General features: G+C 43.5%; 1 protein-coding gene across 4 annotated transcripts in view; it reads right to left on the bottom strand.

Annotated features, from left to right (window-relative positions):
- The window catches only part of st7 (suppression of tumorigenicity 7), a 29430-nt gene that overhangs the window by 8069 nt on the left and 8531 nt on the right, over nucleotides 1–12830 (bottom strand). For 2 of the 4 annotated variants that reach the window (XM_080842916.1, XM_080842914.1), the window contains exons 3-8: nucleotides 3424–3506; nucleotides 2870–3029; nucleotides 2567–2621; nucleotides 2271–2473; nucleotides 2014–2089; nucleotides 1404–1558 (exon numbers count right to left, since the gene is read on the bottom strand). In XM_080842916.1, the coding sequence (XP_080699042.1) occupies nucleotides 1404–1558; nucleotides 2014–2089; nucleotides 2271–2473; nucleotides 2567–2621; nucleotides 2870–3029; nucleotides 3424–3506 (732 nt within the window). The remainder of the gene's footprint in view (nucleotides 1–1403; nucleotides 1559–2013; nucleotides 2090–2270; nucleotides 2474–2566; nucleotides 2622–2869; nucleotides 3030–3423; nucleotides 3507–12830) is intronic. The other 2 variants (XM_080842917.1, XM_080842915.1) reach the window with 1 other exon arrangement.

Genomic DNA, 12830 nt, shown 5'->3' with positions numbered 1-12830 from the left:
GCTGAAGATAGTTGTTAATGACATTGGCTGTATGTTTGGGGTTATGTCCCTGCTGCAGAATACATTTGGTGCCAATCATACGCCTCCCTGATGGTATTTCATGATGGATTAGTATCTGCCTGTATTTCTCAGCATTGAGGACACCATTCATCCTGACCAAATTTCCAACTCCACTTGCAGAAATGCAGCCCCAAACTGGAAAGGAACCTCCACCATGCTTCACTGTTGCCTGCAGACTCTCATTATTGTACCTCTCTCCAGCCCTTCGGCGAACAAACTGCCTTCTTCTACAGCCAAATATTTCTAATTTTGACTCATCAGTCCAGAGCACCTTCTGCCATGTTTCTGCACCCCAGTTTCTATGTTTTCGTGCTTAGTTCAGTCACTTGGCCTTGTTTCCTTGTCGGGGTAGAGCTTTTTGGCTGCAACTCTTCCATGAAGACCACTTCTGGCCAGACTTCCCTGGACAGTAAATGTCTGTACCTGGGTACCACTGGTTTCTGCCAGTTCTGAGCTGATGCCACTGCTTGAAATCTTCCGATTTCGAAGGTAAATAAGCTTGATGTGTTTTTCATCAGCTGCATTAAGTTTCCTTGGCTGACCACTGCGTCTACGATCTTCAACGTCTTCTTCAAAAGAGCTTGAACTGCACATTTTGAAACCCCTGTCTGCTTTGAAATCTTTGTCTGGTAGAGACCCTGCTGATGCAGTATAACTACGTTGTGTCTTGTTGCTGTGCTCAGTCTTACCATGTAAATGGATACAAAATAAACATTTATTGTTTACATTTTTCAAAGCATTCTTAGTTCATAGCATTTTTTCACACCTGCCTAAAACTTTTGCACAGTACTGTATGTCTACCCATAACAATCTCTCACACGACCTCTTTCAATGAGAAAGTATGGGTAGGAAGTGTAGCATCTGTAGATAGTTAAAAATATCAGGTCAAAGTATGTAGCCACAGCTACAAAATCAACCCCATATATATTTAAGGAACGATGGCACACTCATTCTTTGGGATCATAGAATTCCGACCAATCCCTTACGTCTATTTGGGAACAGCTGTAGCTCTGTATAGTGGGCTGTGGGATTAGGGCCCTAGAACAGACCGCTACACAGTTGTCAAGTTCCAACACTTTGGATCGGTCAGTGGTGCTTGGGTGTTTGGTGTGTTAGGGTGCTGAGTGTGTGTGTGAATGCAAGTGTGAATACACTGATGCGATAACAGAATGACAGCAAGTAGGAAGTTTATGCTGAATTTGGGTTACTGTTTGTGTGTCAGTAAGGATTACTGTGTGTGTGTGTGTGTGTGTGACACAGCAAGGGTTACTGTGTGTGTGTGTGTGTGTGTGTGTGTGTGTGTGTGTGTGTGTGTGTGTGTGTGTGTGTGTGTGTACACTCACTGTGTTGCGCTTCGTACTGTGATCCGTGATGCTGGAGCTGCTGACTGCGTCGGTAACAGCCCTCTCCTGCCTTAAGCGCCTGTTTGAAGAGCTTCTCTGCCTCCACTATGGTAGTAGCCTCCTCTTCAGCTAATAGGATGTATGCAGTGGCGCAGCTGTATCACACAAACACACACACACAAACACACACAAGTTCACATAAAACATTCGCAAACTGGATCAACTACCAGCCGTCACTCATTTTCCATGAGAGTGGGCGATAAACAACTACTATAAGCAGGCAACCATTGGCAAGGCAAAGAGGATGGGATGGGAAAGTGAAATAGTACTTTCAAAACATAGTTTTATTTGATCCAAATATTAGGCTAGACACGGCAACCACCAGTGGAAATAAAGATGGAGTTAGCACATGTTTTTCCACAGCAATCTGGTTTATTTGTTTAACTACATTGCCAGAGCAACCAGCAGTAAACTCAAGCCAGTAACCAACTAACAATGACTGGACTTGTGTGGCTAGGTCTGTGCCAGAAGTAAGATATTTAGCAAGCTGCTGTTCATAAGCTTGTGTGTGTGTGTGTGTGTGTGTGTGTGTGTGTCTGTATACACTCACTCTTCCAGCTCCAGTGCTTCATGAGCAGCAGAAATCCGTGCCTGTGGGTTCCTCTCTCGCCAAGCCTTCTGCATTACTACAGACAGAGGGAGAAAGGGGGGGGGGGGGTGTTGTACTTCTGTTTTCACATAAGCATTGTATGAATTTACTGAATTTATTTAAAAACGTAATAGTTGACATACATGGGTATTCATTTGCCTTAACAGATGTTGTAATGTGAGGGTTGAATAACTTTACAAAATAAAGTGACTGATTACTTTCTTTTGAGTTGATAGTTGGTTCCATTAAAATGTCATCAAGCAACAACACTTTGGCCTGAAGGGGAGGTGCGGCGTAGCTCTTACTAGCATCGGCTGGGCGGAGATGATCAGAGTCGCACGTGAAAAAGGTCTGGTGGTCCTGCGCTGAAAGATTCATGTCATAGTATGTGAGCGGCTCTCGACCCGTCACCCACGTGTACCTGCCAAACACACACAACAGGTAAGGATTCTTACATACATTTAAAAATAAGATATATGTACTGTGGATAGTAGGACCGACAAATACAACTCACCTGTTGTACTCTGCTCCTCGAAATAAGTTAAGTGGATTTCTCCATACTTTACATTCTGGTGGAGAGATCAGGTAGATAGAGGGTTTTACTCTCACAGTCGCATTGTATGCCGTGTGTGGATATTTTTAGATCGCTTTGGGCTTGCATTCACAACAGTCTTTGGAAGATGAGAGCTGATCCTATCTAGTCAGCACACATTTTTATCTCACAGAGCCATATAGAATATGGATCGAGAGTTTGGTTCTGGGGTTAACATTCCTGTGTTGGAAGTATTTGATGAATGGGCCATGGACGGTCTCTCACCTGACACACTTTGTCGGTTGGAGTCTGCATCTCCGTTACTGGTGTTGGTGTTTGTGGGGGTGCTATTGTCCACACCTCCCAGCAGAGGGCGCAGGTGGCTCACTGACACCTGCTCGATGAAGGAAGTGCCATACTTCCTGAAGTACCACCACTCAAATATCTGCACACAAAAGATGGAGGACGTCGCGGTCAGGCTTTACGGCTTTTTTGGCGGGTTGAGTAGACAAGCAGCCCACTTATGCAGCTTGCAGCTTCACAGTGCAGGCTTTTAGAATATTTTAACGGCACAGTTAGCACTCGAGAAAAACAAGATATTCTCTCTTTCACAGCCAGAATGAGAGCAAGTGCTTATACCAAAAATGTTGCATCTGCATTCTATGGTTACTGGCAGTAATATAACATCATTATCTATCTTTGTCAATCAGGAAGAGGACTGTAGAGCTGCTCCCCGCTGTTTGATGTCATGCTCTACTGACCCCTTTATCTAACCAAACAACCCCTCATACACAATACTAAACCCTTTTTATATGAACAATTTATGTTAACTTTCTTACCAATATGAGGCCCGAAATCAAGGAAGACGTCCCCGTCAAAGCCACGTAAAACTTGGGCGTCAGTGTATTCAGGAACATGCTTACTGTGGATGGAACACAAGCAGGGAAAGAGGAAGTGAAGAGAATGTCAGTTCTTCAATATTATAAGTAAACAAAAACACACACACACACACACACACACACACACACACAAAATGGAGATGAGGTAGGAAGACAAGAGAGGAGCATTCAGATGGCAATGCACATAGATAAACACAAACATACTGAAAATAGGCAAATAGACAGCAGCCCCAATATAGCGCCTCTTCTTTTTAATGCAATAGCCTAACCAGAATTAAAAGGAACAGCATGCAATGTTTTTACTGTACTAAATCATAAAATGCCCATGATGTGTCACCAGAGCTTAAGGTAACACATTAACATGGCTTCCCCTACAACAATGCTACAGCCAGTATGTTCTCCTTTGAAAATGGAATGTGTTTGTGTTTTGGCCAGTGCGGTTCCGCCCACTGCCCCTATCCCAGTACCATTTCGACACCCCGGGCTGGCAAATATTGAAAAATTTGGCAGGCCAACAGCGAGAAAATCCGAACAGCCCTCATTGACTCCCGTTATAGTACTTCATAACGGAGTTCTGCATTTGGCTGCAACAAGGAAGAACAGTAGACTACAACTCTGAATTAAATGTGAAATTATTTCTATGTTAACTTGAGCAATTATTGGGGACTGTAAAGTGATAACTCCAGAGAGTGTAATTTTGAAGCAGTACACTTTTATTTTGAGATCACAGGCTTAGCTTTAGCCAGCCATGCTTCTAACTAACATTGACAGAGTTCTAAAAAATCTACACAATCTGGTTTATAATTCGCAAACTAGAAGATTGCAAAAATATACATTAACAGATCCATTGACAGTGTATGACTAGCCGTCGCCTGCTATTGTCAACGTTTAATGTTGCGCTCGTTTATGTACAGTGCCCTCCACAATTATTGGCACCCTTAGTGAATGTGACCAAAACAGGCTATGAAAAAATATATCTTTGCTGTTTATCATCTTGGTCTTTCCCTCAAAATATTCACAAAAATCTTACCCTTTCATCGAAGTAAAATTCTTGAAAGAATTAGACAGATTTTTATATTACAGTTATATGGTCAGATGAGACCAAAATAAGGCTTCTTGGCAACAAACATCGAAGGTGGGTTTGGCGTAGACAGAAAGATAGCCATACAGAAGAGCACCCCATACCCATTTTGAAGTACGGTGGCGGATCTCTTATGTTGTGGGTCTGTTTTTCTTCCAAAGGCCCTGGACATCTTGTTAGGATACATGGTATCATGTACTCCATCAAATACCAGTAGATATTAAATTAAAGCCTAACAGCCCCCCTCTAGGAAGCTTAAAATGGGCCGTGGTTGGACCGCCCAGCAGGACAATGATCCGAAGCACACCTCAAAATCAACACAAAAATGGTTCACCGACAGCAGAATAAAGGTTTTGCCATGGCCATCACAGTCCCCAGACCTAAACCCCATAGAAAATCTGTGGGATGAGCTGAAGCCGAATCTGCAAATGTGTTGACCTCAGAATCTGAAGGATCTGCAGAGATACTGCATGTAGGAATGGTCTCAGATCCGTGCCATGTGTTCACCAACCTCATCACGCATTATAGGAGAAGACTTGGAGTTGTTATCTTGGCAAAGGGAGGCTGCTCAAAACATTAAATTAAGGGGTGCCAATAATTGTGGCACACCTGTTTAGGAGAACAGTATTTATTTAATGAAAAAAAAAAAATGTTTTCTTTCAATCATTTTATTTCAATGAAAAGGTAAGATTTTTGTGAATATTTTGAGTGAAAGACCAAGAGGATAAACAGCAAACAAATATTTTTTCATAGCCTTTTTTGGTCACATTCACTAAGGTTGCTAATAATTGCGGAGGGCACTGTAGGTTCAGTGTCCTCAACCTGGTAACCCACATGCTTTTCGATTTTGGTAAGCGGGGTGAGGGGAGACCATTCATTCATTTAAAAGCTTGCCGTCAGTGTTACATATAGTTACCTTAATTTGCACTGAACAGAAGTTTCTTTTTACAATGTGATGCGAATTAGGTATCGATGATACACTGACACTTAGGCCACCCTGGTCACATGACAGAGGAGATCTTGGAGGTGAAGCGGCAGGGGCAGCACACACACACACACACACACACACACACGTCAGATCCAAGCCAACTGAGACTGAGAAAACACATGTAGCGTGTACATGAGAGTGTGTGTGTAACATTAGGCTCCGTTGTGCATGTGTGTGTGTGTGTGAAAAGAGGTGGCAGGTGAGCCTGCAACAGCAGTACAAAGCCATCAGTGAGAGGAGTGAATGGAAAAAGAGAGAGGGGGGAGACGAGGAGAGAGAGAGAGAGAGAGAGAGGGAGGGGAGAAAGTGAGGGGGGTAGGGCAGAGAGGGCTGCACAGGCCCTGCAGACAGAGCGGCCGGTGCTCCAGCGGCAGCTGGGCCCCATTCAGCCAGCTGGAGTACCGCTCTCGCCCTGAGAGTCCCATTCACACTCCCTCAATCACTCCCTCTCCAGCAAACCAACACACCAGCACACGGCACAGGGCAGGGAAGAGGAGAAGGGAAAAAAAGAAGGAACATAATGATGATAATTAACAAAGAAAACCATTGACTGGTTAATTGCACATCCCACGAGAAAAAGCCATCAAGGAGACTATCCAACCTACACACAGTTCTCTGATGTCATATTTTTTCATTAATAAGCCTTTTCACATGCAACTGCTCTGGGAAGATATAAAGTACTATGCAAACGCAGCAGGCGTGTTGCCTTTGAGCCGAGGTCCAACATCAGCCACAGGTCAACTTGCTCAGTGAAGCACTTACAGTAACCAGGCTGACACTAGTAACATACATCTTAAAAGTATTTATTCATTTTTGCACACGAGGCATGCTCCCATCCATGCTCTTCCACAAAGCCAACACTTAAAATAAAACAGTACAGTGTGGCTGATGGGATTACGCATTGCTGTTCTCAGAGGTGATTCACCAGGGAGAGAGCGCATCCCCTCACAGGCAGGGTGGAAAGTGGAAGAACATCACGGCTTGTCTAAAATGAGGATGATAAAAGACAACAGACGAGGGTAAACGGGGCTGTGAACGGGAGAGCGGGTGGGGGGTATGTAGAGAGCAATCATTCTACCACACATTAGACCAGCCTCCGACAGGAGCCATTACCACAGACTTCTCTGGCTGCTACCGTGAGGGCATCACTACTGATTGCAACTGAGCACCAGGGATCCACAGTGGATAAGCCCTCTCACGGCACGGCACGGCACCAACTGACTGAGCTGAAAAACATCCATCGAGTCACTAAACTGGGCCTTTTTCGCTGCTCATGAGCTAACGTGAACAAAGCTAAAATATCCAGCGCTGAACAGTGGTGCCAGAGTAACTGCTTGTACCCCAGCACAGCAGTGTGGGGCTAATGAAACTCATGCAGGTGTTCTCCTCCAGCACCTGACTGTAAAAAGCCAGGGAAATACGATATATGCACAGCTGACCGCCTCTTTATGCTATGTCAGTCCTGCATGGGTTTTCAAAATGGGATGGCCATGCTGTCTACAACAAAAGGTATCAGAAGACGGTACAAAAAAAAAGTGTATGGAACATTTTCCATAGTGTATTCCAAGTGTATATCAAGTATTACACAATCACAGCACTCAAGTTTTACTCACAGCCAGTATCACTAAAGTCAAGAGAATACGCGAGACAGCTAAAGCCAGCATTAACATCCAGCCTTTTTTTAATCACTGCTTACGGCGGTGGCTCTTTCACTAGACATTGCGGAAATTCATGAACATTCCTTTATTACACATCTTGAGAGCATGTGCCCTCACCGACATCCACTGCAACTGGAGCTCACAGACAGCCTATGTCCCCTCAGAATGCACAATACGCAATTACCAGCGAGAGCAGGCACTTAGAGTGAGCACAGCACATTCAAGGACAGCGCTGTTCAAGGCCTGACTAAGAATCTACAGTCCACCTCCTCATGAAGCTCACAAATTGGCAACAATCTTTCAGGAGCAGGCTACCAACCACTAGATCTCATGTAAGATTAGACAGGAGTTCCGCAGCCCAGACAGGGTTCAAATTAGCCCCGTAACCAAGACTCAGTGAAGCCTGTGCTGATTTATGTCAAGCAGGTTAAATAGTTTTTCCTCCCCTCAGTGTGGATGGGCTAATGTGGCTGGGTGGGTAAAGATCACTGTGAGGGCTTTGTGGAAGGCAGAGGACTGACATGAGAGATGAAGTCAGTGTTTCAGGGACCGGCCAATGGCCCATGGAGGTCAGAGTGACACGCTCGCCTTATCTAAAGGTCGCTGGCGCAGAGGGGCAACATCTCATGTCAAACGCAGATAAACACACGCACGCACACGCACACACAGATACACTAACAAAAGGGGAATGTCCACAAATAGTACCATGTGCTCAAGTTAATTCTCAAGAGGTTAGTCTATTAAGAGGTTGAATTTGTGTTAGTCTGATGGGGGAAAAACAGTGAGCATACAGAAATTTCATGAGATCAATTGGTGGCGTTACATCTCAGTCCAAACGCTGGAAACTGAATGAAAACTGACATCACATTGGACGTGCGTCATCGTCACAAAAGCCTTCATAAGATACTGGCATCGTTTACAAGCCATTTACACCCCAGTATCTGCCTCTTGTCTCCCTAAGAATGCACAAAGTAGCGGCACTCTTCCTAGCAACATCAGAAGACACCACGCAAACTGGGGCCCTTCCAATCCATTCTTTTAATTGTGTGGGGGTTGGTCGTCTTTTGGCTTCTGAAGGTAAAGGTTACCATGACTACCACAAGGCGACTGCCTGCTGGTTATATTAGTGAGAGAATCTGGATGCAAAAATGAAAGAGGAATAGCATCAGCCACGGAGAGTGAGCGAATCATCACAACTCACTTTGTGCATCCTTTTCTTTGTGCTTTACAGATCCCACAGCCTGGTGCCTTCCAACACCAACAAGACATTAAGACCTCTGTTGAGTGGTTGGAGTTAGAATTATGCCCATCACCATGGAGACGGGGAGAGATGAAAAGCTAAATCTGCCGTAATAGGGAAGGCAAGCTGCCTCGTCATTCAGACATCTGAAAGCTACACCAGTTGAGCTGCAGCTGTGTTTTTTCCCCACCGCCCAGCACTTGTGGGTCTGAATCCACAGGTAAACATCACAACATAGAAGTCCATGGTGACTCCATGATTCACACAAATGCAAAGCTCTCAAGCAACGATTGGCTCAGCATGTGGAAAATAAATCAATACATGAACCAAATGGTCTCAAAGCAAACACACACACACACACACACACACACACACTAATCGCAGCCTTACGTCTTAGTATTAGGACAAAGAACATATGGAAAATGGAAAAGGTTGGACCTTTCCACATCCTAAAACATCAGCAAAAAAGGTATTTCAAACAAGTCAATATCTGTTGGTCTTAAAATAGCTTTACAAGTGGAAAAAAATTGGCATCACCATAAAATAAAATAAAAGAAGAATAAAACAAACAGAAAGTGGTTGTAAAATTATACTACTACAAAAAAAAAGAAAAAGAAATAAGGGTGAATTCCTTTATTCAAAACAGCCAGACCTAGTGTTATTGATGCTGGTTGGCAAAACTATTTATTGAAAGAGTAGACCATGTTGTGATTCTTGGCCAAGTCCTAGAAATCCTAGAAATTGATTTAGTAAAGATGGTGCTCTTTCTTCATTCCTGGGATAAACAAAATAGGCCTAGGAATTGCCAATTACTTGGTGGACAGCACATAGTAAGACACCATGAGACAATAAGGCAGGCTATGTAAGGCTTTGTACACTGACCCTAAAATAAAGATCATGATAATTTTTCAGATTTACCTTGGTGGACGATGGATGCACAATAATGTGTTGTGTGCTTCAGACCACCACTTAAATAAATGTCTTTGGGACAAGAACCACCCGTGGCAAATATCATAATCTATTTAAATCACATTAATCGTCCAAATTATGAAATGAAACACTGTTATGTTCTATGAGAAACGTCATCACAAGCCATGGTAAGCCTGACAGATGCGGCCTTACTGGATGTGGTTAGCGCACTGACAGCAACATTCTGTACAAACTGCCACTTATCTAAGGACACAGCCGGACACCCAGCCAGCAGTGCATTACGATAATGTAGTCCCCCAGTCACAAATGAATGGACTAGATTCTCATCATCAGACAGAGAAAGCACAATTGTTCCACAAAGACTGTGACAACAGAGGCCGTGTGCATCAAACCGCTTCCCCTTTCAGAAGAAGAAACCGCACTAGCAGGACACCAATGTACAACCTGACCGTAATGAGAGTCCAGACCAGTATATGACATTAACATGACCCTCCACTCAGGCCAGCGCATGACATTTACATGACCCTCCACTCTTAGGACCTCTACACCTGCTCACCACCATTCATGTATCCGTCATCCACCATACTGCTCTAAAACTATCCTAGTCGTTTAAACTGTTTATGCCATGAGTAGTGTAATACTTGCCACTACCTTACAGTCTAGCGACCCTAAAATAAACATTCTGTAGCATGTACTCACCACTTATGAGGGATAACAACGACACAAAACAATCCATCAATCCATCCCTTGCCTAAATGCTGCCTTATGTGATAAGCACCAGACTGATCATCACACTTAAGAGGCAGGTTATCCATTACAGCATGTGATGCTGCAGTCAGATGAGCCATTACTTTCATCTTGAGAAAGAGACAAGCAGAGGTGGAGGTACAAGCCATCTCTAGTGCAATAACTGCAGACAGAGCAGGCTGATGAGGCCATCCATTTGCTTGGAGGCACAGAGGTTCACATATAAATCACCGACCAGACCCCAAGCCATGGGATGGAAACCGAGTAGTTCATTGACAGGCAGTGGCCAACCATCTGGAGAGACCTCCTCATGAGAGAAGCCCAATCTGGGCAATTCATCCCAGCTCATGATCCGACTCAAACTCTGATGAACATACAATTCCCTACTTGTTATGATGAAAGCATGTTGAGAAACCCTTGCTACACTGCAAAAGTTGTTATCACATGTGTTATTATTAGCACTACTTCATTTTGAGAATAAACTAAGATTGGATATGATACCGTAATCTACTGCATGACTTGCCTGCTGCATTCAACATCCCACTACCACCAGTTTGAAAACAATTCTTTTTAACTATAATTTTTAGCTATATCTTACATTTCTAATATTTCAATCAATGCAATAATAATAATAATAATAATAATAATAATAATATTATTATTAGGTATAATAAGAATAATAAAGACTGTATTCGGACTGTCCCACCATCACCTTTATTTCGACCCCACTATGTAATTAGAGGGCATTTAACTAAATGATTACAGAAACCAGTCACCTCTATTCAGTCTGGTTTGACAGAAGAGAAATCCCTCCTACCTTTTTGGCGCATTTCTGCTCTTTGATGAGACTGAAATAGCTGTAGTCAGCAGTTACCACAGAAACCTGATATAGTACCATTTTGCCACCACCGAGGTGTGTAACCACAGTAACAGGGACAGCTGGTGGCCGTCAGAGCAATGCTTGCCTTTATCAGGCTGCCATTTCCAGTAAACACCTCCTTCAGCCACGACGTGGACGTAAAACAAACAAATCTGCTATTCAGGCTCTCCATCAATGCGCAATATCAGGCTCTTGGGGTGTCTAAAGAATCACTTTCTCTGGCATCAAAAAGGCTTTATGAACAGGCATTAACTGAGGGCTGTAAGAAGAGGAAGGCTAATCATCTAGTACTGCTCACATAACATCAGATTTCACACTCAAATGTGGGGGTGGTAGAGCCAACAAACCTGTCGGCCTGCTGCATGGGACCTGAACACCAATCACCTGGTGTTCCACAAAGCACCCGGCCACTGGGCCTCTGCTGTGTTGTATTTAAAGATACCGATTGGCCCGACTTGCAACAATACATACTGAGATGCAGAAGTAAGGACTGAGCAAGAGAGAGCTGTGTGACTGCCTAACCTAGTGCGACCTGAAGAGGAACAATAACCTGACCAATCACACCTCTTCATCCACTGCAATCATCCCCTCTAACGGAGAGCAAAGAAGGATTTCTCACACAACACTCACACGATAGCCTTGTCATGGCTGTGCATCTTTTATTGCGCATCAGCTCTGATATCTTCTAAAACTACCTGTTGTCGCTCTTGCTGTAACGCCTCTTTTCTTTCAAATGTCAAAAAGCATTAATTGCAAAGACTAAAGTCACTTGTGAACCCTTTAGATATTTGTTGTGTTCTCTCAACTAAGCGCAATCATCCCACTGGCTTACATACGGATGACACGTGCCTTTCCAGCTTGGCTTCTCCTGCGGAATAGTGTGGGAAGCTGCCATATGGCTTCCTGTACATATCCTGCTGCCTGGATTTGCATTACGTTAAGCAATAGGCTTCACAACTAGGCAACTAATGTCAGGCATTTCAGTAAACTTCATATTTATGCTACTGAGATGACATTTTAATTCATCACAGCTGTCTACGTTGCAGATTGACTGCAATTATTTGTTTTATTGTACATTTTAGAACAACAACATTTCTTTGCAAAATGATGTTCAGTAAAATATAAATAAATAATCAGTTTTGATCCAGAGACTTTTGCTTATCACAAATCTCCACATGAACTATAAAAGGAGAACAAAAACGGTTACTGACTGAAAAGGAGAATAAATTACACAGCTGCAGGATTTCAACTGCAATATGAAAATGAGGCATGTGAAAACAGTCAAATAGGCTTTGGGCCATACCAGCAAACAGAGGAAACATCCACAAATCCAAAAGAAAAAAAGATCATCTGTCAAGTTCTCAAAGATGGGATTGAGCAGCCCCTTCCAACACTGGCACTATGAAAGGTTGACCTGACTGAAATTGTACAATATGAGAGCTTATCATCAGAATTCTTTCCTCTTCTGGACACCATTAAACCAACATTAGAGAGAGCAATCACCGCAACCTACTGGAGGCAGAGCCAGTGGCAGCCACATGAACGTAACTATGACTTCCAAGCTTGGTATTGACAAACAATCCAAACCTATTGCCACAGGGCACAACGAGAGACATAAGACACAGACAGAACAAAGGGCAAGAGAGAGAAAAAGGAAGAAAAGACAAACAACAACAAAGAACGTCACCCGACAGAAAACCTACAGGTGCATCTCACCGCTCCATAAGAAAGCACACAGGATGGAATACACACACACACACACACACACACACACACACACACACACACACATAGCTTGAGACAGACAGGTAGACAGACAGACT

Source organism: Sprattus sprattus, assembly GCF_963457725.1.
Source record: "Sprattus sprattus genome assembly, chromosome: 7".
Lineage (NCBI taxonomy): Eukaryota > Metazoa > Chordata > Actinopteri > Clupeiformes > Clupeidae > Sprattus > Sprattus sprattus.
Note: the sequence above shows the minus strand (reverse complement) of the source record. Positions and strands in the feature narration are given on the sequence as shown.